The sequence below is a fragment of the Rhinolophus hipposideros genome (genome assembly GCF_964194185.1).
Source record: "Rhinolophus hipposideros genome assembly, chromosome: 7".
NCBI lineage: Eukaryota > Metazoa > Chordata > Mammalia > Chiroptera > Rhinolophidae > Rhinolophus > Rhinolophus hipposideros.
In genome coordinates this window covers 94,026,659-94,051,389 of record NC_138053.1, presented here as the reverse complement: position 1 = coordinate 94,051,389, position 24,731 = coordinate 94,026,659, and the positions used below count along the sequence as shown (strand labels likewise).

General features: G+C 42.9%; 1 protein-coding gene across 5 annotated transcripts in view; it reads right to left on the bottom strand.

The window, feature by feature from the left end:
* CTNND2 (catenin delta 2) overlaps positions 1 to 24,731 on the bottom strand; it is an 840,835-nt gene that overhangs the window by 76,856 nt on the left and 739,248 nt on the right. For all 5 annotated transcript variants that reach the window (XM_081054244.1, XM_081054243.1, XM_081054241.1 and 2 more), the window contains one exon: positions 24,230 to 24,380. In XM_081054244.1, the coding sequence (XP_080910370.1) occupies positions 24,230 to 24,380 (151 nt within the window). The remainder of the gene's footprint in view (positions 1 to 24,229; positions 24,381 to 24,731) is intronic.

Genomic DNA, 24,731 nt, shown 5'->3' with positions numbered 1-24,731 from the left:
ACATCCCTCCTCTACCTCATGCCTCTAAGAACAGGACAGCTGTCCCAGGACTGACTTCTGGCCTATCAATACCGAATAGAGAAGCTAAGAAACTAGAGAAAACAGGAAGCTTACAGGGGGTATACTGATTGTTTAATCTGATGGGTTGTGTGGATCATCAATACTACGAAGCTGGTCTCAGTTATGAGCAAAAACATAAAAAAGAAAGTGGGAATTTGAAAGCAGAACCACCATGATTTTCTGTTTCACATGAGTCACGTAAATCTCCAAAAACATCTTGGGACAAAAATCACGTTGCTTATAAAAACTCTGGTGGCATACAAAGAACCAGTTATATACATAAGATTAAGAAAATCCTTTACCCATAGCCAACTAAAATTCAAATGAATGAAGAAAAGTATTCAAGTCGTAAGAAAAAGTATTACAGAAACTCTTTTTTCAATGTCTGTATCTATAGTTATATCTATATCTATATCCATATCCATACCTATAAATAGAAATAGAATTATAAGTTTGTTGAGCCTTACCTAAGATGGAAATAGAAGGAGGAAGCAAAATATTGTTTCCTGCAAAATAAGGAGAGGTTGACTATAAGATGTCGCTAATGGTCTTCTATCAATTAGATTTATATCTCCTGGAAGCATTTGCCTCACCGCAGGCTATTCTCACTTCTAAATGTTTGACAAAATCTCCTGCCAAGACCTGCACACAGCTGAAAAATGGAAGAGAGGTTCACTACCAGAGCAACTGCAAGAATGGTGTCAAGGGGAGGTAGCTACCCCTGCTGTGTTTATAAATGTACTAGCAAAGAAGCATTTGCATTCATTTTCATTATAATAAATCCCACGAATAAATAACCTGGCACTTCCTGTACCGGCCCCTAAAACAATTTCTGCTGCATGGAAAACTGAACAAGACAGAATGACTAGGTACGCTGTCCTGCTCCCAGGGATTCATCTATTCCCAGAGTCACTATAAGAAGGGATGACTAGACACAAACACAAATTACTTGACAGATGAAAATTTCAGTAGTAAAATGTGACCACGCCAAATAATGAGCCTTAGGAAATAAAACCGAAACAAATAATACCCAACAAAAGTGTCTAGACCAGTGGATGGAAATCCAGACGGCTCATCAGTCTCAATGGACCGACCCTCTCCCCCCACCCCATATTTCTTTCTGGGGGGGATCAACAGATATGATGATGATTCAACTGTACTGTATGAATAAGCTGCCGCTTGCTATACTTAAACAAGTAAGACATTTAAAAGTGATTCACAAGGTGACCTAGAGCTAGTCCTAAAATTATTTGAACTTGAGTGGTCTTATGTTTTTCAGTGGCACTCACACAAAGAAACAACATTATCTGTCGTCTGCTTTACTCAAAATGAAAACATAGTAAGAAAATTATGTAACAAACCTATCTTTGGTTTAATGAACCCAGAAATGCTTGTCTACCTGTGGCTAGGCATTTTATTTTAAGATGAGGCTTCTGTAGCTGTTTCTGTATTTAGAGAATTAAAATAATTGGACCGTAAGTTTAAATATCTTTTCTTTCCCCCCACCAATGAAGCACCGATTAATGCAGTCCTGAGCTTCAAACCAGTATTTCCAACTTCCTACTGGGCATCTCCCCTTTCTTGTCTCATAGACATTTCAAACTTTTAGTCCAAAACCAAACTCTTGATTCTACCAGCCCATCTCTTCTGTCCTTTTCCTATTTATGGCGTTTTGCAGTCTATCCATCAGCAAATCCCGCTGGCTCCATCTTCAATACTTCCCCCACTCCTGTTACAGCACAGTATGATCTCCTCCCCAGATTCCTGAAAGCAAACCCTCATTGGCCTTTCTGCTCTCTTCCCTGCAGTCTAGTCTCCGACCATGAGCCAGAGAGGACTTTAAGTAAACCTCCATCATGCTGCCCCTAGCCAAAGCCTTCAGATTCCTATCCAGGCTTAAAGGCATCTCTCCAACGGGCTCTCCAACCTTTCCTGTCTCCTTAACTGGCCGTGACACTGACCTTATCACTGTTTCTGCCACATGCCAAGCTCCCTCCTGCCCCGGGGTTTTTGTCTTGCTTCTCCTTTTCCCCGGAAAGCTCTCTCTCCAGATGGCTTCATGTCTGGCTCTTGTCCATCACTCAGGATGTGCTAGGATGTCATCTCCTCAGAGAGGGCTTTCCCAGACACCACATTCAATGTTCTCCTCCCCTCATCACTTTCTAAACCCTTCAGCTATTTTATTCATTTCCAAAGCAGAAACTAACTATCGTTTGCTTCCTTTTTGAAACTGTTTCCACCACTAGACCATTACCTCCAGGAAGCAGAAACTTGGATGCTCTCCTGAGATCGGCACAGAGTAGGCACTCAATAAACACAGGTCAAACGAGTAAATGCATGAATGAGATAAATTTCACACCTTGCAAGTTGATAGAAAATTATGCTAAATCCTTAAAATATCAGTTATTTCTTATTACAATATATTGGCAAATGTATTAAACAATCGCATTAAACTCTTATGGCATGAGAACTGAATTGTGGTGCTTCCAGTCTGAAAGCTGGACTTCTTTATATTTAATTAGTCCCCAGAGAGTTTTAAATACTCGACTCATTGTCCCAATAATGATACTTTATGTGTAGATAAGAAATTATGATCTAGTATAAAATTCATACTCTCGTCTTAATTAGCTTCAAATGTAATCCTTAAATTTTGCCTGGTGTTTCTCACCGCACAGTTGGCTGCTTTGCTCTATGTGGTAATCTCCCTCTGGGGGACTGCCGCTCAAACACGGTACCGGCAGAAATGACTTGTGAGAGCGGAGCTAATCCATCAGAGAAATGCATTCTTCCTCCATCAGCCCCTGGCATGTGGGAACAACGTGGAGATCATGGCGACAGTCCCTCTCGGTCAGGCGACCCTGAGGCAGTGATCTCCAAACTGGGCTTCCTGGGGCTACATGTAGACTTTCCAAGGGGATGCAGGGCGTGGGATTTGAGGGCAATCCATTTTCAGATCCACAGTTTCCCTATGCACCCTGACAGCAAAACTGATCTGCTTGAAAACACGTCCACATGCATCTCCACAGCCTCCCTGCTCAGATAGTACAAGCCAAGTCAAGTCCCTCCCTGCTCCCGAGTGGACATGACGCTCTGAGTCCAGCCTGAGGGGCCTGCTGAGAGTCAGTGTTTGGGCTGAAATGGACACGAGCCCAATGATGGGCAGCTCACCTGTTTTTTTCCAATAAGGTGGTTTCTAGTACTTTACCTTCTCGAAAGCTGAAGGGGAACCTAATCAAGGTGTCATTTGGTAGATAATTAAACATAACCCCTGATAATGGATCCCAATGAGATTTGGGGATCCAAGAAGTTCAATCAAGTGCCACTGCTAAAGGAAAGAACTTCTGTTCCCTTTACCTTGTATATGTGACTGATATTTCTCACTATTTAAATCTATAAAACCAAAAAGCTGAGGATTGATACAGAGTCCTGCTCAGGCAAGCAATAAGTAATATTCGTTTTTGACCATATGAATTGATTGAGATAAAAGGGCTGATCCAAGGAATACATTTCCAATACAATTGTAATGTTTATATTTAAAGTTTTAATCAAGAAGGATGATACATATGTTGTTTTGATCAACTGCATCCTACTATTAATTATAGTAATAACTTAATCCATAAGGCAATTTTAAGTTAAAGCCTAATATCATAAAAATATTTAAAAATAAGTTTTTATTAGTATATATCTTGTTTGCAGAAAGAATAATCAATAAGAGACGTTTAAGCATAAACTGCATCAATCAGGGTAAAATTCTTGAGGAATGTGGAATGTTCATATATTCAAGAAGCAAAGGAATGATATTACAATTTTGAACATTAATGAAGGACCAGCTCACATATTATTAAAAATGATGATGGTGGATATCAAACCACCATGGGATTCATATTTCTTAGATATTTTTAAGAAAGGGATGTGCCTGTTTTATTTTTTAAATATCACGCAGGAAACTATATCCTCGGCAATGATTTAAAAGTATAAGAGGGGGCACAACTATAGTTGTCCACAACTTTTTTAGGAAGTTCACAAGCAAAATTAAGTAGCAGACCCCTGCTGTCAATAATTCTGGTAATGATTCCCAATCTGATTCTATCAATAAGCCGAAAGAGACCTCCTTCAGGCCCTGCATGGTCAAGGAGATTACCAGGCAGGACACAGAGACTAGACCCAGGAAATGCCAGTGGCAGTAAGAAACAGAACAAAATGACTTCAGGGAACCTTGGGGAAAAGAGAAATGGGAGAGCTCTTATGCATTTCTTTTTCATTTTTTTAAAAATTAGTTTTCAGGTGTACAAAACAATGCGTTAGACCAGGGGTGTCCAAACTGCGGCCCGCACAACTGCGGCCCATGATCCATTGTTAATTGGCCCGTAGCAAATTACAAAAATATATTTAGTTTACTTAAATAAACCAGGTGAGGCAATACGCACTTCACCTCGAGTGAGTGACCCGGTTGTTTGTGTATTTTACCGCATATGGCCCTTGGTGAAAAACGTTGAAAAAAGTTTGGACACCCCTGCGTTAGACATTTTAGCTCTCAGGCTTTTATAGGAAGGTCTAAGGGGAAGGCAGGATAGGTTCAGGCCCCTTTCATTCTCTTTTTTTTTCCTAAGTAAAGATACAGGCTTATTCTTATGCACATATCTGAGTCTTCTCTTTTCTGTGTTTTAAATAAGGGATCTCACACCTGTGTAAATTTAAAAACACCACTGAGCAGAGACTAAGAATTGAGTCACCAGCTAAGTGAGCAGAGAGATTAGATAATACACGTAGTCTGTGAAAGGCCCTGAACCTGGAGATTTTCAAACAAAACAGAGGCTGGCTCCTGCCATCCATGGGTGAAAAGTGAGAACAGGAAAACAGGAAAGATGAGAAGAGTCAGCCTTGACCGGAAGGATGGAAATCACCAAAAGATGCGTCTTCATGACAGAAAAGTGCATTCCACACACCACCTCTTCCTCTCTCCAGCCTTCTTCCCTCTAGCATTCCTGGAACTATTAATCTGCTTTCACTGAGGATAAGACCACAGCTGGCCTGCAGGGGAATGACTGCCCCACCTGGTCTACCTGGCTGTCAGGGCCATGAGCTAAAGCCATCCCTCTCTCTCACCAAAGCAAAACAGAAATGCAGGACTTGTTCCGAAAAGTTCAACAGAATACTTAGACAAAAGCAGCGAATTAATCCATTTTGGTAAAGGTTGGATACATTTCAATCTGTTCCTTGTTGGACTAGCTGATTTGTCAGTCTAGTTAGACTAACGGGGATTCTAGGCAGCTAACGTTCATTGATTCTGCAGCTAGTTTCAGCCAGACCCTCAGTTTCCTTCCAGTGCCCCTGCGAGCCTACGGTTTGGTTTACAGATTCATCAGTGGGGGCAGTGGTTGTCCTTGGTACTGTCATTGCCACTTCCCCAGTGCTACTGTTCTCAGCTCAAAGGCCCAAGTCTACTCTGTTGCTGCCTACAGCCACTAGGAGGGTGTGGGGTGGCCCCTGAAGCCCACTGGGAAACTGAAAACAGGGCTTTTGGAAGTGCTGTCTAAAGCCAGTGTGGGAAGAAGACAAAGCATGACTCAGTCAGTCTTCCCTTCCCACTGGCGCCTAATCACCCCAGATGCAATCATGTTTCCACATGTCAGGCCACTCCCCCACTTCCGATGGGCTTTGCTGCCAATTGTACTTGATGACCGAATGCTCCCTACTCACTGTTTGTTGCTCACGATCATTACTATCCAGTCACACAGTACCGAGCTCACCACCACTTCAAGTACTGATGTAGGGGAGGCCCTCTACTTTAAAACTCAAATATCTCCAGGTAGTTCTAGTCCTTTGCCTGATGGAAAGTAGGTAACTGAATAATTCCTCTATTTTCCAGTGTAAAGATGCTTTAGAAACCATACTCCTGTTTTTTTCATTCAACCAACATCCTTGCCAATACCCTGCCTCTTTTTATCCACGACCTCTTCTCCCCCAGCCTGGACCAATAGGGAGAATAAGTAGGAATGGACTACAGTTCCAGTTCTGCTCTTCTGGGAAAGTGAGGTGTCATCGAGAAAGGTGACACTTTCACTCGGATATACAGTGTCACGTCAACTGAGGAATGTTCGATGCAGCCCAAAGAAATACTACTTGGGTCTCCCCAGTGTCTGCCATTCCTTGGTTCAGTTGATTAGCATCCTGCTAAAAAGCAAAGTCAAGGTTTGACCCTCAAGGGGACCCATTAGCGTCTCCCAGTAGCTGATGCAACCTCCATACTAAACCCCAGAGACACCTGCACACAACATACTCTGTTGGTCAGGGGGTGGGGAGGGCACAGATGGAGGGGCAGCTGAAAAATCCTTCAGACACACACTGCCTAACGTCACCTCTGCATATGAAAGAGAACACATTTTAAAAACAATTCAGGCATAAAATATGAGGTAGCAACAAAAAAGTATAATTAAGAAGTGATAAGTAGCTTTAGATAAAAAAAGTAACTTGGAAAGGGAATGCTAATACCCTAGTGTTTTCGAAGGATGGTTTAGAGGCAGCATTACATCTCAAAGCATGAATTTGTATATTTTCTGTTTATTTTCCTTCTCCTTTGCTTGCTCACTAGTACACTGAATTTGTTTCCGTCCTTAACCCAACAGAGACACAATCTCGAAAAAGCCATGGGCCTAAGCAGGAGAGGAAACACCTGGATGTGCCCTGATGAATCCGAGCTTCAGGTTCCAAAGATTCGCTAACATTGGAGCCCAGGAAAGGTGGTACTAGGGAGGAGAGCAGCACCTCTAGCCCTCCCATCTCACCGTGCTGGCAATGTGTGGGCTTCCCGAATGGTGGGGAACTCCAACCCCTGAATGGGAAGGACGGCGTCAGGGGCAGACCCTGTCCCTGTCTGAAGATTTGAGACATTCCCTGCAGGCCTCTCAACTCTGAGCTTGACTGCCAGTCTTACACTTGCATTTGATGTTCTCAACAAGCTCTTCACACTCATCCTTTAGATTAAATTAGTTTTTAAACATAACAAAAGGTAGTTAGAATCCTTTGCCAAACCGAAGAGGCTCATGACAGTTAAGTGTGTGTTATGAAAGATTATACTAAAGCAAGGGACTAATATCCACTCGATAGCCCTACTTTATATATACTTGCAACAATTTATGCTTTGATTTGACTCCAGACATCAATACCATGAGTGGCCATGTCAACTGAAATCGACTATTTCAAAGCAATTGCCCATTATGTACAATAATGTAAGGAGGAAGTTTGGGTCAGAATAATTTCTGGAGGAAATTTTTGCATTTGTTCCAATCAAAGAATGGAATACCTCAGAGAAAAGTACCTAGGTTTAGACTGTAGTCATTACAAAATATTTCAAAATTGGAAGAAAACAGTTTTCTAGGAGGTTAGCAGGCTGCTTTTATTTACAATGGGTCTTAGGAACTTGAAAACAGTCGTCATGAACTTTGGCTGCGTACATATTACAATCCCTCAGGAAGCCTCCAAACAAATGCTAATACCCGCACATCTCTGGGGATGGGCTCAGGTGATTCCAGTGTACCAGCAAGATCAAGAATCATGTTCTAAAAAAGTGCTTTTCATCTGCTTTGGTTTGCATAATACAAATAAGGCAAACGTTTTATTTTTAGAGGTGTGGTGGTTGTAGTGTGCTCCAGGTGAGGAGGGAGGGTGTGGATTGTTGTCTATTGTCCTAGGTGCCATGGATAGGTTATAATCAATGCTGAATAATTAGGAAACTCTGTATGACGACGGAAATTTGGCTTATGAAACCACAATAGTATGACTCCACCCTGTTGTGCATCCAAGTAAAACTTAATAAATTTCTACTACCGTGTTTCCCTGAAGATAAGACCTAATCGGAAAATAAGCCCTAGCATTTTTCAGGAGGACATCCCCTGAACATAAGCCCTAATGCGTCTTTTGGAGCAAAAATAAATATGAGACCCAGTCTTATTTTCGGGGAGACACAGTAGAAACCAAAGCAGCTTTGTTCTGGGTGTTCTAGCAGCAAACAAGGAAGATACTTACCCTGCTCCTGTGGAGCTCAGATTCTAGTAGAACGGTGACCACGCACACCTGCTGTGGCTGTCATCACACTCACACAATGCTAGGCATGGCCAGGGCTTTCAAAAGAAACATCAAAAGAGAAAGAAAGATATTCTTGTTTCTAAAGGGTCATCAGTTTGGCGAGGGAGATGACACCACTCCATCAGAAGCATTAGGGACAAATATGGGTCTGGCTCCCAGCATTCCTTACGTGCTAAATTTGGAGAGCACATAGACAGAGAAGATGGGTAATGAGAGGGTAGGAAAAAAGGTGAAAGAATAATTGGTGGGGGGTGGGCAGAATAGCTGAAGTGATCAAGTTGGAAAGAGAATGGTAAGAACAGAAACACTAGGGAGAGTGCCCAATTGGAAGGAAGGCTGTGCACTTAGGAATAATAAGTACTAAGGATGGACAGAGAAAGTGAGAGTAAAATTGTCTGGACAATGTAGGTCGTGCAGTGATCCAAAGAGGAGGCGGGTGAATGTCCAGTAGAAAGAGGGAGAGGGAGAGAGAAAGAGAGGGTAGAGCTTCCAAACTGTTTCGCCAGCATGGCACATACGGCAAACGGTAATACCTGGGAGGTGTCTTGGGGTAAGAGCCCGATGGGGGCCACGGATCCAGGTGCTTGCACAGACTCACATGGTCCCAGACCTTCCTGAGGGCTGAGGGTATTGGAATTTCAGCACACTGGGGACCCACTCGTGGCGCACTGTGTGGGGAACTCTGATCCAGTGGAGTGAGCTGACGGTCGTCCATTACAGAATCCCCAGTGGTCCAGGCCCTCGGTGGCCCTCCCGAACTGTGGGCCATCTCTCTCACACACTTACATTCCAACATTTTAAGAGTAACTTTTAAGGTCACTCTCAGAAGGGACTTGCCTCTCACACAGACACTAGGTGTATCACTCTGTGCAGTTAATATTCAATTAAAAAGTTTAATACCACCATTTCGCATTTCATAGCTATAACGTTCCTTCCTGATGAGTCAGTTAGACTTTCCCAGTCTCAAGGTGAGGCCCACGGGCATATTTTATCTTCTGAGATCTGTCTTTCACGTTCAACATCCTCTAATGTTGACTTGGAATATCAGTGACTGCAATTTGAAAGCAGCGTACCGTCCATCACTCTATGCCCGCATTGGCCTGGATTGCACTGTCTCATGGATCGGCTGCCTATATTAAATAACAAGAATAAAACTTGGGATCCAAAGGATATTATGTGCTTTAGGAAACAAGCTCCTTGTCTTTGATCGTTCCATTCCAAAGCCATTTATTTTATCTGACATCGCTCAAAGACATTAAAACACACAGAACTGAATGGGGAGATTTCATTTTAAACCTGAAAAAAAACAGGCTTTCCTGATAGTAACTTTTCATGAACTGTCTTGGTTGTAAGAGGAGATATCTCTGAGTTTCAACTGTTTCCTGAAAGAACTTTTAGGACATTTTGATGGGGCACCATCAGGAACTGCCTGATTCTATGCTTCTCTCTCCTTCTACCAAATAGCCCTTTGACTCCAGTCTGGCCACATGAACAGATGGGTTTCTTCTTCTTCTCAAGGCATCTCAAGAAGCAGCTTGCTTCTTCTCCAGGAGCACGATCTGCTTTAGCTGCTCTGCCATTTCACAGACCTGCCCTGTGGGTTCTGGCCTCTGGCTGCCCTGACGTGAGGGGGCCAAACCTCCAGGCTTCCATCCACCTCCTGGGTCCTGGCCTGTTGCCTGGAGTTTGCCATGTCTTTCTTCTTGGGATGGCTGCCTCACCTCTCTGCAGTGTCTCTTACTGCCTCAGGCATCCTCCAAGGATGAACCACAGACCCATTCAATTTATAGTGCCAGCACACACCTCGCCTTTTTTTTTTTTTTTTTTTTTTTTTTTTTTTTTTTTTTTAGCAGAACCCCTAATTATAGCTGTCCTTGCCTGCTCTATAATCCTTCAAGATTCGGCATAATAAGTACAGCCAAACGTAAGCCTAAATAGCTAAAAGGGTATTTATCTTTAAACCTTCAAACCATTTTCTAATCCATTATTTCTAGTATTAGTAAAAAGAATTTCCTTCCACATGATTCAAACTTGTTTGTTTGGCAAGGGAAGAAGGTAGCAGTCAGCATGTAGAAGGAATACAATTTAAAAACATTATCCTGCTAAAACCCTCTTTTCTATTTTTAGATTCTCAAGATTTGGGGTATTTGGGGACAGCCATTTCATTTCTCATGTGTTCTCTTCTCTAAAGCTTTCCTTTTAAAACTGTTTGGCCAGGCATAAAATGAATGCCTAAACAGTCATATTGAAGTTAGTGGGGTATGTTTTTTCCTCTCTCTTTTCTTTGAGCAGAGGTCCTGAATTTGAATCAACTGGAAATCTCTCTGTTTTGCCTTTTCCCCACATGGAATACTCCAACGGGTGAATCATTGTCTCATTTAATAAAATAATTATCGGCTCTTCGATTTGTTGACAATTCCCCTTCCCAAGGAATTCTTCACCACCCTTTTTTTTTTTTTTTGAGAGCCCACTGGCCCATGTGGGAATCGAACCGGCAGCCTTCGGAGTTAGGAGCAGGGAGCTCTAACCGCCTGAGCCACCGGGTGGTGAACTCCCAAGGAATTCTTATCTGCCAGATCCAGGCGCCAAAACTCCCCAACAGGTGTCTGAAGGTAATTAACGAACCCATGGACCCACCGGAAAGGGAGCCAGCATTCATGAGATTAGGTTCTTGGGTTTGGGACACGAGAGCTCCAACACAGGCACTTAATCTGAAGATACCAAGTTTCGGCCAAAGCACACAGCTTTCCCACTGCCCGGGAGTTGGCCTGTGAGATTCAGTTATTAAGGTGAGCCAGCAAAGAGCACTCCAATAATCCCCTTGTCTGGGAAACCAGGCTTCTTTTTAAAACACTAATTGAAACTGCATGTGTTTGAATTAAAAAAAATGTCTGCCAGGGTCTGAAGAAACATGTTTTGAGAAGCAGAGAAGGCATGTCACTCAAATGCCCTGAAACTGATTTCATAAAGTGAAGGTTATATGGTGCCAGGAATAAAAGTAACACAGTGCATCCCCAGGTTACACTGAGAAGGTTTCCAGGATGGCCATCTTCCCCTGGGCAGAGGTGGGGGTCAAGAAATAAGTACTGAAGGTGCCCACAGTGTGACGAGTGGCTTGGCGGAGATCTGCCCTTCAGGGTGGGGTGCCCACATGTCAGAGTGCTATGCCACATATCAGCCACTGGCATGACACGGAAATAATAAAACATATATATGTATATACTTTAGCAGGTGGGTGTGCCATACGTTTTTAGAGCTTCTGTTCCCCAGTTTTGCTAGGAGACACTGAGTGCAAAGCGATATTCTGAGTGACTAGATGATGACCAGGATGTGTTTCCATCCCAGCTTGGAGAATGTAGACAAACGCTGAGGAATGGTCTCCTGAGGAGCATATGAAATGCTGCTTCATGGAGGCTGAGCTACAGGTATCTGTTTATTCCCCAGAGAACATGCACTCATGATTAGACACTGGATAAAAATGTGCCTCAAAGTTTAATGACATCAGTATTTCCGGGTCTAGAATTTCACGGATACGTATCTCAAAAACTCAGCTGTGAGATCACTACATAGAAGAGAATGCTTACAAAGCACCATAACATCCAGGATAGTGTGGATATAATGAAGGTTTCCCCCTCCAGTTCTCCAAGTGAAAATACATTTCCCACTAAGTAAAGATCTGGCTTGGGGTGGGGGTCAGGGAGGAGGGGCGTCTATCATTCTGTGGACATTACCTTTTTCTTTATTCAGTCTTTATTTTCACTTAAGGATGGAATGTTTTTAGTTATTAAAGAACATTTTAATTGATCTATTAAACAACACTGCCCTTTAAATATAACCAGCAATCATTGTCTATGAACAGTCTTTACAGTGACTAGATAATACCTTTCATCTGAATATTTAAAACAGATTGTGGCAAGAAAGAAAAAGCTGGGGAAGCCAAATGGCTTAGTTGGTTAGAGTGCAAGCTCTGAACAACAGGGTTGTTGGTTCAATTCCCACATGGGCCAGTGAGCTGCGCCCTCCACAATTAGATTGAAGACAACGAGCTGCCACTGAGCTTCCGGAGGGGCGGCTGGATGGCTCATTGGTTAGAGTGCGAGCTCTCAACAAGGTTGCCGGTTCAATTCCCACCTGGCATGGTGGGCTGCGGCCCCTGCAACTGAAGATTGAAAATGGTGACTGAACTGGGAGCTGAGCTGTGCCCTCCACAACTAGATTGAAGGACAACGACTTGGAGCAGACGGGCCCTGGAGAAACACACTGTTCCCTAATAATCCCCCCCCCCCAAAAAAAAAAAAAAGAAAGGAAAACCTGGGAATGCCCTTTACCTGCTCTGGGCTCCTAATTTCCAGAATGAATGAAAGGGATGATATGAAAACCTAGTGAGGGGAGAGGAATACCAATAGATCTACTGCTTAAATAAATCATAGCCAATTCCCAGGTAAGAAACTGCCCTAATTTTCTGCATGATTTCACCAATGGGGGAAAGCTTGAGATGTGCCCTGCTAGATACACCTGGAAATTTGAGACCACTTTCTCTTCTATCTCCCCTGGGGGGATAGCTATGTTTGGGAGCCAGGGATGGGTGTGGGGGCAGGGAGGAGGCTTCCAGCATCCCAGCCTTGGCTCACCTGCCAGAAAGTGTGGCAAGCTGCCACCACCCAGGGAAGCAAAGGGTGGGGTGGGGGGCGTACTCAGTTAGCTCTGCCAACACTACCTGCGTGATGTAACAGCTTGGCCAACCTTTGGCAAAGATCAAGGCACATTCAGAAAGAAAGTGTTACTATTTCCTACGCCACCTCAAACCTCTTCCAAAGCAGCAGCAGAATCAGTGAATGTGACTAGGGGGTCACAGAATTCAGGGAACATCTAAGCTGTCTGTCTCTCCTTGACTCCCTGGATAGCGGAATGATGAGGCTGAAACAGATCTCTATGCCGTCCTGTCTCTAATTGCCAAACCTCCGCTAGATCTGTGAATTAGTTCAGCAAACATGTACTGAGTGCTGTTATAGGCTTAGCAAAATGCTAGGCGTCGTAGGACTAAAAATAAAGAGGGTACAGGGTCCCTGCTTATTATTTCATTGGGAGAAGGTGAGGCGTACACATAAAAGACAATACAAATATAAAACTGCACAATGGAAATAGAAGACAAATTAAAAGATTTCTAATCAAGCAGTGCCACCCACCTCCGTTCTGAACTCAGAGAGTAGCCCCATCAGGAAGGCCACCCTGAGTTGGGCTTTGAAGGACGGTTGGAGGTCAGTAAGCACACAGCGATGAAAGAGCGTGCCTGGGAGGAAACACTGGGGTGAAGGTGTGTGAAGTGGGAATGGCGGTGCAGACACTGGTGTGGTTGAAGTATTCATGAATAAGCATCATTGTAGAGAAGATGCAGTTTGGGGTGAGCGTGGGCAGGGCCCCTAATGTGACACCACAGTATTCCTGGAACAGATAATCTCACGTGTTAGGAAACTGACTGCAGTGCCCACATTCTTCTTAGTAACTGTTTTGACAGCCTTTTGATTTTCCATGCTGTCTGCAAATACAACACAATAAAACAGCACCTATGATGCGATTACTCTCTTTAGGATTATTTTGCATGGATGTGTAGCCATGGGTTGGTGACCACCGCTTGCCAAGTGGCAGACGTCACCTTCCCTTGTCTAGTGTTTACGTTTTTTAAAAGTATTTTAAAATTTTTGTTGGAGTTTTACTTGTTTGTTGGCAGAGAGGATAGGGATTTGGCTAAAATAAATATCTGCCGTCATCATCAGGAAAAGTCAACCTCCTGAAATGGATGCAATTTTGCTAAACTTATTAAAGGCACACAGTACTGCTTGCTCTTTTCACTGAAGCTAATTTTTTTCCCATTTTTAAAAAACTTCCTGAATGATGAGATGATACTTTGCTCAGAAGGATAAGTAACATTTTTGGAAGGTTGCAAAGCCATGTAGAACATGCATTAACCTGGACTACAGCGCTCAGGACACAAAGCTCACTGCCCAGTGGCAGAGACACACACAGGACCAAGGGAAGAGCCCAGATGGGAATACAGCAGAGGCAGAGAACATGACATTTCATTTAGTGCTACTATACGATCCTCACTAGAGCTGATGGGGTAGGGTGATTGTTGTTCAATAGCTCATCTGGAGTTTTCCTGATAATGGAGTCCAAGGAAGATAAACCATTCGTTAACCAGAGTGGGGCGGCCACTTCTCCCCCACCCCAAAGTAAAGAATGATTTAGAAAGAGATGTAAGTTACAGTGAATCCCCAGAACAATGACAGGAAACACTGCATTCCTTCTGAAATGCTGAGTGCCTGCATACATCTGTTGTACCTCAGAAGGAAACCAAACTGGCTTTTTGCTGATTGTCTTTCTTAGTATAAAATCCTTTTCTTTAGTTAATGTTTTATTTAACTTGCTTGTTGAATGTTTTGCTGATTTGGAATTCATTTTAGGATGATGGTCAAACAGGAAGAAACTGGTTCAGTTATTCATTTAGCAAATAGTGGGGGTGCCAAAAAAATGTATACAAGTGGACACTTGGGTCAATGTTGTTCAAGCACTAGTTCGCCGTAATCAGAAGTGTCTGGATGCTGATGGGAACCACTTTGAGCACCTCTCGGAATTGCAGAAGTCAAACGTGACTTTTGTTATTGGTATATATTGAGTATTACAATTTTCATAGTTTTTTTTTTCCTTTCTTAAAATGTGTATACATTTTTTTGGTACCCTCTGTATTTATAAAGTCCCTACTACGGGCTAGCTGCTGTTCTACGTACATGGGCTCCACGGGGGAACAAACGAGACAGAACTTCTTGCCTGTAATGAGCTTACATTACAGTGCGGAGAAATGGACAAGGAACAAGATAGGTGGTATGTTGTATAGTAGAAGGTGATCAGTGCTGGGGAGAAAAACGAAGCAGGGGAAGAAAGGAGCTGAGGTAGAATTTCAAGAATGGAGGCAAGAAGAGGTTCTAGGTAGGAATGGAGGCAGCGAGGTGGTCTTTTTGAGTTCTCCTCCAGAATTTATCACAAATTAAACATCTATAACCCATCAAAGGACTCTGCTCAGCACACAGAACAGGTAAGAGACTCGTACGAGGATTATTTGAAGGTGGGCAAATCAGGTGAGCAGGCGAAGAGGGAAGGATGCAGCGTGGAGACACAGCTTACACCCAGGCTGCGGAGATGCAGGTGTCCCAGGACGACAGAGATCACAAGAGCCAGGAGGTGGGCTCTTTCCCTGCTTCCCACAGATGATCTCGCCTGCCAGAGACAGCAGCATATCCAGTATTTGAGGTAGTAACCTCAGGTGAGACCTCCAGCTGGGCCCTAGGTCAGACAAAGGAAGTAAATGCCATACCTAGGCCCCTCCCCCCCACTCTCCCAATCCTACCCCCACCCTTCCAGAGACTTAAGCTGGCCCCTGAACTGAGTAGTGTCAGATTACAGAGGAGCAGTGGTGCTAAGGATCTGGGAGGACCCAGTTTACAGCTGTGACCCAGGGAAGAGGCTGTTAAGATTCCTCCATCCCCAGCCCCCACCCTTTCTGGCCTGTAGGAAGAGTGTAACACGGCTGGGCTGGGAGAGAGAAGACTCCTCCATCCCCAGCCCCCACCCTTTCTGGCCTGCCTAGGGCGGGGCAATCACAACTGCAGAGACACTCCCAGGGATCAGCAGTAGGCGGCAGAAGCAGCTCTGGGCTCTCAGCAGCTCAGAAATCTCGTGCCCTCCGCGCGCGCGCACACACACGGAAGAAGTGCCCTAAGACTCAGAAGAACTGGGCACAGGGGCTGGCTGTGTTACTCTCAGTGCGCATATGTGCAGGCAAGGGCAGAAACTGCACTGACTGTAAAAACTACCACCCAGACCTCATAGCCCCACGCATCTAAATCTGCAGTCCCAGGGTCACTCTGGGCATCAGGCTCTGCCTGCACAATACACAGAGGACTCTTTGGTACAGCAGAGGACGGCCTGGAGATCACTTGGTGGGCTTAAGCCAAAACTGGCGCTGCTTTTTTTGTTTGTTTGTTTTGTTTTTGTATTCTTGATATTTTTGCCTGTGTTGAGTGGGTTATCAGTTGTTTTTACATGTGAGTGCATTTGGTTTTTTCTTTGTTGTTGTTGTTGTGCTTGGTGATTTGCTTTGTCTGAAATTGCCCTACACCAGGGCCCAGCCCTAAAAGCACAAGATTCAACACACCCAGAGGCCGACTCCAGACCTAACCAGAGTACTACCGGGTTTGACCTACAAGTGACACACCCAGAGGGAATTCTCTACAGGCGCAAGAGCCCATAGAGGCCAAGCCTCATGTGAGCGGTCAGCCCTCAGGCAGCAGCTCATCCACTGTGGGCAGAGCCAGGTCTCACATCTAGTCAGCCTAGGAGACAATCCCACCTACTGACAAGCCAAAAGCAATTAAAGCTCAACTTTAATTGGACAATATACACAACATAAAGGTCACCTTTGGAGCACATGCAGAAGAGAAGAACAAAGTAGTGCAAGTCAAATATAAAGGACACATACTACATAAGATAACCCAGCAAGAACTAAGAACCCTAGGGGATCTACCTAATACATCGAAACAAACACAGAGAGTCAGCCAGAATGGGGAAACAAAGAAACATGTCCCAAATAAAAGAACAGAAGAAACCTCCAGAATTGGAACCAAATGAAGTAGAGGTAACCAATCTATCAGAGACAGAGTTCAGAACACTGATGATAACAATGTTTAAGGAGCTTCGAGATGACATAAAGAAGGATAAAGAAATCATGATAAACAACCATTTAGAACTAAAGAACACAATAACTGAAATAAAGAAACCACTTGAAGGAATTACCAGCAGGTTAGATGAAGCAGAAGATCAAAGCAGCAATTTAGAAGACAAGTTAGCAGAGATCACCCAAGCGGCACAACAAAAAGAAAAAAGAATAAAAAACAATGAAAATGGTTTAAGAGACCTCTGGGATAACATCAAGCACAACAACATGCGCATCATAGGAATACCAGAAGATGAAGAGAGGGAGCAAGGGATCGAGAACATACTTGAAGTAACAATGTCTGAAAACTTCCCTAACCTGGTAAACGAAACTGACATACAAGCCCAAGAAGTGCAGAGAGTTCCAACCAGGATAAATTCAAACAGGTCCACACCAAGACACATTATAGTTAAAATGGCAAAGGTTAAAGACTAATAGAGAATCCTAAAAGCAGCAAGAGAAAGACAGCGGGTTACATACAAGGGAAATCCTATAAGACTATCAAATGACTTTTCCACAGAAACTTTGCAGGCCAGAAGGGAATGGCCTACATCCTAGATTGCTTTATCCAGCAAGGCTATCATTTAAACTTGAAGGAGAGATAAAGAGCTTCCCAGAAAAGAATAAGCTAAAGGAATTCATTACCACCAAGCCAGCACTGCAGGAAATATTAAAAGGGCTTCTGTAAGCAGAAGAAAGATGAAAACAATCTAACTACAAATTTAAAAATGGCAATAACTATGTACCTATCAAGAATCACTTTAAATGTAAACAGATTAAATGCTCCAATCAAGAGACATAGGGTGGCTGAGTAGATAAGAAAGCAAGACCCTTGTATATGCTGTATACAAGAGACTCACCTCAGATCAAAAGACACACACAGGCTGAAAGTGAAGGTTGGAGTAAGATATTTCATGCAAATTGAAATGAGAAAAAAGATGAATAGCAATACTTACATCTGACAAAATACACTTTAAAATGAAGAACATATTAAAAGACAAAGATGGGCACTATATAATAATAAAGGGATGGATCCGACAAGAGGACATAACCCTAGTAAACATCTAAGCACCCAACATAGGAGCACCTAAATATATAAAACAGATATTGACTGACATGAAGACAGAGATCAACAGTAACACTATCATAGTAGGGGACTTCAACACACTTCTGACAACAAGGGACAGGTCTTTCAGACGGAAAATAAATATGGAAACAACAGCCTTAAATGATACATTGGACCAGTTGGATTTAATTGGTATTTTCAGAGCATTTTACTCCAAAGCTGCAGAATACACATTCTTTTCAAGCGCACATGGAACATTTTCCAAGATAGACCACATGTTAGGCCACAAAACCAGTCTTGATAAATTTAAGAAAATTGAAATCATACCTATTGTCTTCTCTGACTCCAGTGCTATGAAATTAGAATGAACTACAGGAAAAATACTAGAAGACATACAAATACAGGGAACCCGAATAACGTGTTGCTAAATAATGAATTGGTCAACAATGAGATCAAGGAAGAAACGAAAAGATATCTCAAGACAAACAAAAATGAAAACACAATGACCCAAAATCTATGGGATGCAGCGAAAGCAGTTTGGAGGGAAATTCATAGCAATGCAGGCTTACCATAAGAAACAAGAAAAATCACAAATCAATAGTTTATCCTTACACTTGAGGGATCTGGAAAAAGAACAGCAAAATAAACCCAAAGGGAGTACAAGTAAGGAGATAGTAAAGAGCAGAATGGAAATAAATAAAATAGAGACCAGAAAAACAATACAAAAGATCAATGAATCCCAGAGCTGGTTTTTCGAGAAGATAAACAAAATCGAAAAACCTTTAGCCAGACTAATCAAAAAAAAAAAAAAAAGAAAAAGACAGAGAGGACCCAAATTAATAAAATCAGAAATGAAAGAGGAGAAGTGACAACAGACACCACAGAAATACAAAAATTTTAAGAAATTACTATGAGCAACTATATGCCAACAAATTCGACAATCTGGAAAAAATGGACAATTTTCTAGAAGCATACAATCTTGCAAGGCTAACTCAAGAAGAAATGGAAAACCTGAACAGACCGATTACCACCAAGGAAACTGAATCAGTAATCAACAAGCTCCCAAGAAACAAAAGCCCTGGACCAGATGGCTTTATAGGTGAATTTTACAAAACATTAAAAAAATAACTATCACCTATTCTCCTCAAACTATTCCAAAAAATCCAGAAGAAGGGAAGGTTCCCAAACATTTAAAATTTAAGATCTGAAACCAAAAAACTCCTAGAAGAAAAAATAGGAAGAAAGTTTACAGACATTACCCGGAGTAAGATTTTTACTGATATATCCCCTCGGGGAAGGGAAGTAAGAGAAAAAATAAACATGTGGGATTATGTAAAACTAAAAAGTTTTTTTCACAGCAAAGGAAACTATCAATAAAACAAAAAGGGATCCTACTGAATGGGAGAAGATATTTGCCAATGATATATCTGATAAGGGGTTAAATCCAAAATTTATAAAAAAACTCACTCAACTCCAAAAAAACAAACAACCCAATTAAAAATAGGCAGAGGACATGAAGAGACATTTTTCTAAAAGGGACATACAGATGGCAAATAGACATATGAAGAAATGCTCAACATCACTAATCATTAGAGAAATGCAAATAAAAACCACGAGATACCACCTCACCACAGTCAAAATGGCTATCATCAATAAATCAACAAACAAGTGCTGGCGAGGATGTGGAGAAAAAGGAACCCTAGTGCCCTGTTGGTGGGATTGCAGATTGGTGCAGCCACTATGGAAAACAGTATGGAGGTATCTCAAAAAACTGAAAATGGAACTACCTTATGATCCAGCAATTCCACTCCTAGATATCTATCCAGAGAAATCCAAAATTCTAATTTGAAAAAATTTATGCATCCCTATTTTTATTGCAGCACTATACACAACAGCCAAGACATGGAAACAAGTGAAATGCCCATCAGTAGACGACTGGATTAAGAAACTTTGGTACATTTATACAATGGAATATTATGCAGCCATAAAGAAGAATGAAATCTTACCATTTGCAACAATATGGATGGACCTAGAGAACATTATGCAAAGTGAAATAAGTCAGATAGAGAAAGACAAATACCATATGATCTCACTTATATGTGGAATCTAAAGAAAAGAATAAATGAACAAAGTAATCAGAAACAGCCTCAGAGATATAGAGGAAAAACTGAGGGTTGCCAGATGAGGGGATGGGGTGGGGGGGGGGGATGAGGGAGAAGGTGAGGGGATTAGAAAGCACAATCAGTAACCACAAGATTGCCACGGGGATATGAAAGTCAGTTTTGGGAATATAATCAATAATGTTGTAAAGATTTTATAGGGTATCTGATGGACACTTGTCTCATTAGGGCGACCATCTCAGGGATGATGTAGATGCCTGATCACTGCACTGTACCCCTGAAGCTGAAGCTGAACAATAATGAATGTCAACTACAAGTTTATATATATATATATATATGTATATATATATATATATATATATATATATATATATATATATATATATACATATTTACATGAAGAGGAGTACATCATTAGGAATAGAGACAGTGGAAATGTAATGGCTGTATGTGATGCCAGAGGGGTAGTAGATTGGGGGAGGGCTGTTATCAGTTTGTGAGGTATATAAATGATTAATGGCTAACTATTACATTGATTGGTACATCTGAAACTAATAAAAAAAAAGACATTCAAGCCAGAATTCGGGGTTTGGAGAGTTATGACGATGTTCCAGAAGAAGATGACAGGGTGTATTTGAATAAATGTAGATTTTTGTACATGAATAAATGAATAAATGTTAAAAAAAAAGAAAGAAGAAGTTCTACTGGGAAAGTAGCACTTGAGTGAGGGCCTGAGTGGAGTGACGGCTGAAGTGCACAGACACTTGGAGGAAGAGGATTCTAGGTAGATGGAGCAGCAAGTTCAAAGGCCCTGAGGCAGGATTGTGGCTCAGGTGATAAGGGAACCAAAGGGACCCTGTGGCCTCAGCAAAGTTAGTGGCAGCAACGGGAGAAAGTGAGGTTGGAGGGGGAACAGAGAGTTATACTGTATAAAGTTGTGTCTGCTTTAGAAGCCTTTGCTTTATCCTGAAAGAGATGAGGAGGTGTCGGAGAGCTTTGAGGGAGATGTGACATGCTCTATGGTTTTAACAGGACCACTCTGGCTTCTGCGTTGAGAGTAGACTGTAGGGGGCGAGGGTAAAAGCAGAGAGACCAGGTCTCTGGCCATGAATAACCCAGGTGAGAGATGAGGGGAGTTTGTGGACAAAGTGTCAGATGAAAAGTGTCCGATTCTGGGAAAATACAGAAGGAAGATACATTTGTTGATGGATTGGATATGAAGGATGTGGAGTCAAAGGGGACTGCAAGGTGGCCGCCTTGGACCACTGCGAGGACAAACTGTCATTTGCTCTTATGGGGAAGACTGGGGAAGGACTGGGTTTGCGGAGAAGATAAGAAACTCAGGTCTGGAAAGGTTATACTTGAATTGTCTGTTACACATCCACTGGAGATGCTGGACAGACAGCTGGACGCAGAAATGTGGGATTCATGACAGAGATATCTATTCGGGAGTTGTCAGAACAACATGATACTTCTCCACGAAACTATCTGAGGTCAGCAAAGTTTTAAATGAGAGTCAACAGATAAGAGAAGACATAGAAGTTTATTGTTTTTTCATTCTTGGTTCAAAGTCATTGCAACTTTCTTTTCAAGATGTAAAATTCTATACAGCATTTCCTACAAAAATCACTACTTTGACACAATATTTAATGTAAAAGGGTTAGCAAAGGTCACATTTCCTTTCTCCTAGATAGATTATAATGGTGCATTGTTTTGTTAAATTCTGCTGTTCTCATTCAAGAAAAAAATTATTGATCCCACAAAGCCCGTGACTTAGATATTTTCACTTCTACTTTTAAATGATTGGCTCCCTTTCCTGTCTGGTGACATGTGAACATAAAGGCTTAATTTAATGGGCAATATGGCGCTCCAAATGTTCCTGCCTCACACTGAGTACTAGATAACTGGCTTCTGAGAAAGAACAGAGGCCTGGAAGCTAGAAAACCAATCAATAGTTCCCTATTTTGTTATATTTTAATCCACCCAAAGAAATAAAACATGCAAAATCACAATACCGAGTAGTAAGTATTCAGGCAGTAGACAATTAGTTATTGATTTTTTCCTCCATTTTCTAGAGGAGCAACGGGATTTTTATCAGAAGTCTCAGCTCTGTCCTGTCTGAAACAACTATGTCAGGAAAAGGAACGAGAACAAGGAGAGTGTATCCTCACCTTTTGAGCTAATGGCCTAGTTTAAATACAACGATCCACACGCAACATTTACATTAAATTCAAACTTAGTCTAAATATCAAATTCTATTTCTTTCATGCCTTATAGTGTACTATATGTATAACAAATAATTGCATTTATCCGACACAGATTGGAAAGCTGGTTTCCCTGGGAATGAATACGTGGCTTCAGACCTGCGAAAACTTCAGTTTTTATTAGAGGATATTATGGGTACTATGAAATGGCAGGAGGAAAAATGGCTGCTTCCCAGATCACAAAGGGTTTAGTCCATCACGCTCAGGAATTGGAATAGCAAACATGGACCCACGTGTCTATAGCAAACACGGACCCACGTAAAATTTGTGTATGATATTTGGGTCCACACGTTAGTCCAACTGCCTCAGGATTGGAAATCTCTTGCCCCTTTGTCCACTCTCACCTGCTTTCCCCAGATCTCCAGAGGCCATATAACCTGAACGTTTGCCATGGGGGTGGTCCAGATCCCTGCTGTCTGACCTCCATTGACATCTATTACCTGCCGGCAGGCTTGCCAGGCTTCTTGCTGCACTGACTGACCAACGACACTTCTGGAATGATCGCTGGCATCCCAGATGACTGCAGTAGCCGATGGTCTGTGGGGAGGCTGTGCCTCTCCCCAGGCAGGTCCCTGCGGCTCATCCATTTTGCAGTCCTCCATCAGCCTTGGCCTGGGCATCTTGCTACACACAGAAGGAGGAACCAGGAGGCCTCCGGGCTGGGCTCCCACCACCCACTCTGCCCCAGGCACTGAGGCCCCTTGACGGCCTGGAACCCACTGGCTGCCTTCCAGCTCCCCATCCAGGGACCATCTGCAGAGGCTGCTCCATCGACTGGAAGCTCTTCCCCCAGGTAGTCATCTGGCCCACTCTCACCTCCTTCGAGTGGATGCTCAAACGCTACCTTCCCAACAACTCCTATGTTGAACTTGACCTCCACTGACAATCACAATGCCTTATGCTAAGTGAGAGAGGCCAGACACAAAGGCTCCCATATTATGATTTCATGTACATGAAACTTCCTGAACAGGAAAATCCACAGAAACAGAACACACACTGGTAGCTGCCACAGGCTGGCAGGAGGGAGAAATGGGGGTGACTCTGTAATGGTACAGGATTTCCCTTACGGTGATGAAAATGTTTTGGAACTCTGTATAGGTGGTGGTTGTACAATATTGTGAAAATACTAAATGCCACTGAAATAATACACTTGGTTAATTTTATGTTATGTGAATTTCACCTCAATTAAAAACAATGGGCAACCTCACCAATTACAGTGGCTCTTACCAGGCCCATTTCTCCCCATGGAACGCTTCTAACACACCATGGGATTCATGTGCGCATTTTCTTTATTGTACACCGCCCCTCTTCCAAATATTAACTCTGTAATGGCAAGCCTTCCTGCCTGTTTTGCTCGTGGATGTAATCTTTGGGCCCGGAATAGGCCTAGAACAAGGTAGGTCATCGATAAATATCTGTTAAATAAATAGATGAATGTGTGACCTCTTTAATATTCATCGATATAAGGCCCTCCCTCTTTCTTGAACACCAAATTAAAGGGAGACAATTCTCTGAAAAACAGGATTAAAGAGCCAGTATAGTCTCATCTAAAATAAATGTAAACATTGAGAGGGAAGAGAAGTGGCGTGTGTCTCCCATTCCAATCCCAATGCTCCAGTGCTGAGCACCACGGTCATCTTTAATTTGCGAGGATCCGAAACGGCAGCAACCATTGCATTTTTCTCTGAATTCTAGAAGACAAACCAGGACCTTGGATTTAAACTCGGAGAACCGGAGAACACGGGGCGGCTGATAAGTGCAGTGCTCCTGCATGCACCCGTGTGGTGCGAGGCCATTCCGAAACACGCACCCCGCCGGGAGACCTGCGCACGTGAAAACGGGACGCCGCGAATCAGGGAGCACGTACCTATGAGCTCCTTGTTCCGGACGTCCAGGGCCATGTTGCGCAGCGCCGTGGCGACGGCGCACACCACGCGGTCGTGGTCTATCCGGAGCAGCTCCACGAGGATGGGCAGGCCTTTCTCCTTCCGGACGGCCGCTCGGATGTACACCGACCACTAAGAAAAGGCGGGGGCACAGACGTTAGGAGCCGAGGCGGGAAACGCCATGCGCAAGCAGCGCGTGCGGGTTTGCACACTGCTGGTTACAGGAGCCCGACACGTGGAATTGTCAGACCTAGTTGGAGAGTGGGTTGAATAGGTTAGACGTGTATTTGCGTGTTTCAACGTTTTTTTGTTTGTTGGTTTGTTTGTTTGGTTTTTGCTTTCAACATATGATAAAGGTTTCGGGGTTCATCAGTCAACCGTACTTTGCTTCTCTGCTGCCAGCATTTTCAGCACTTGAACGGGGAAGCATTTTGTAGCCGTTTGCATGATGGGGATACTGGATGTTTTAAGAGGGGAAGGTTT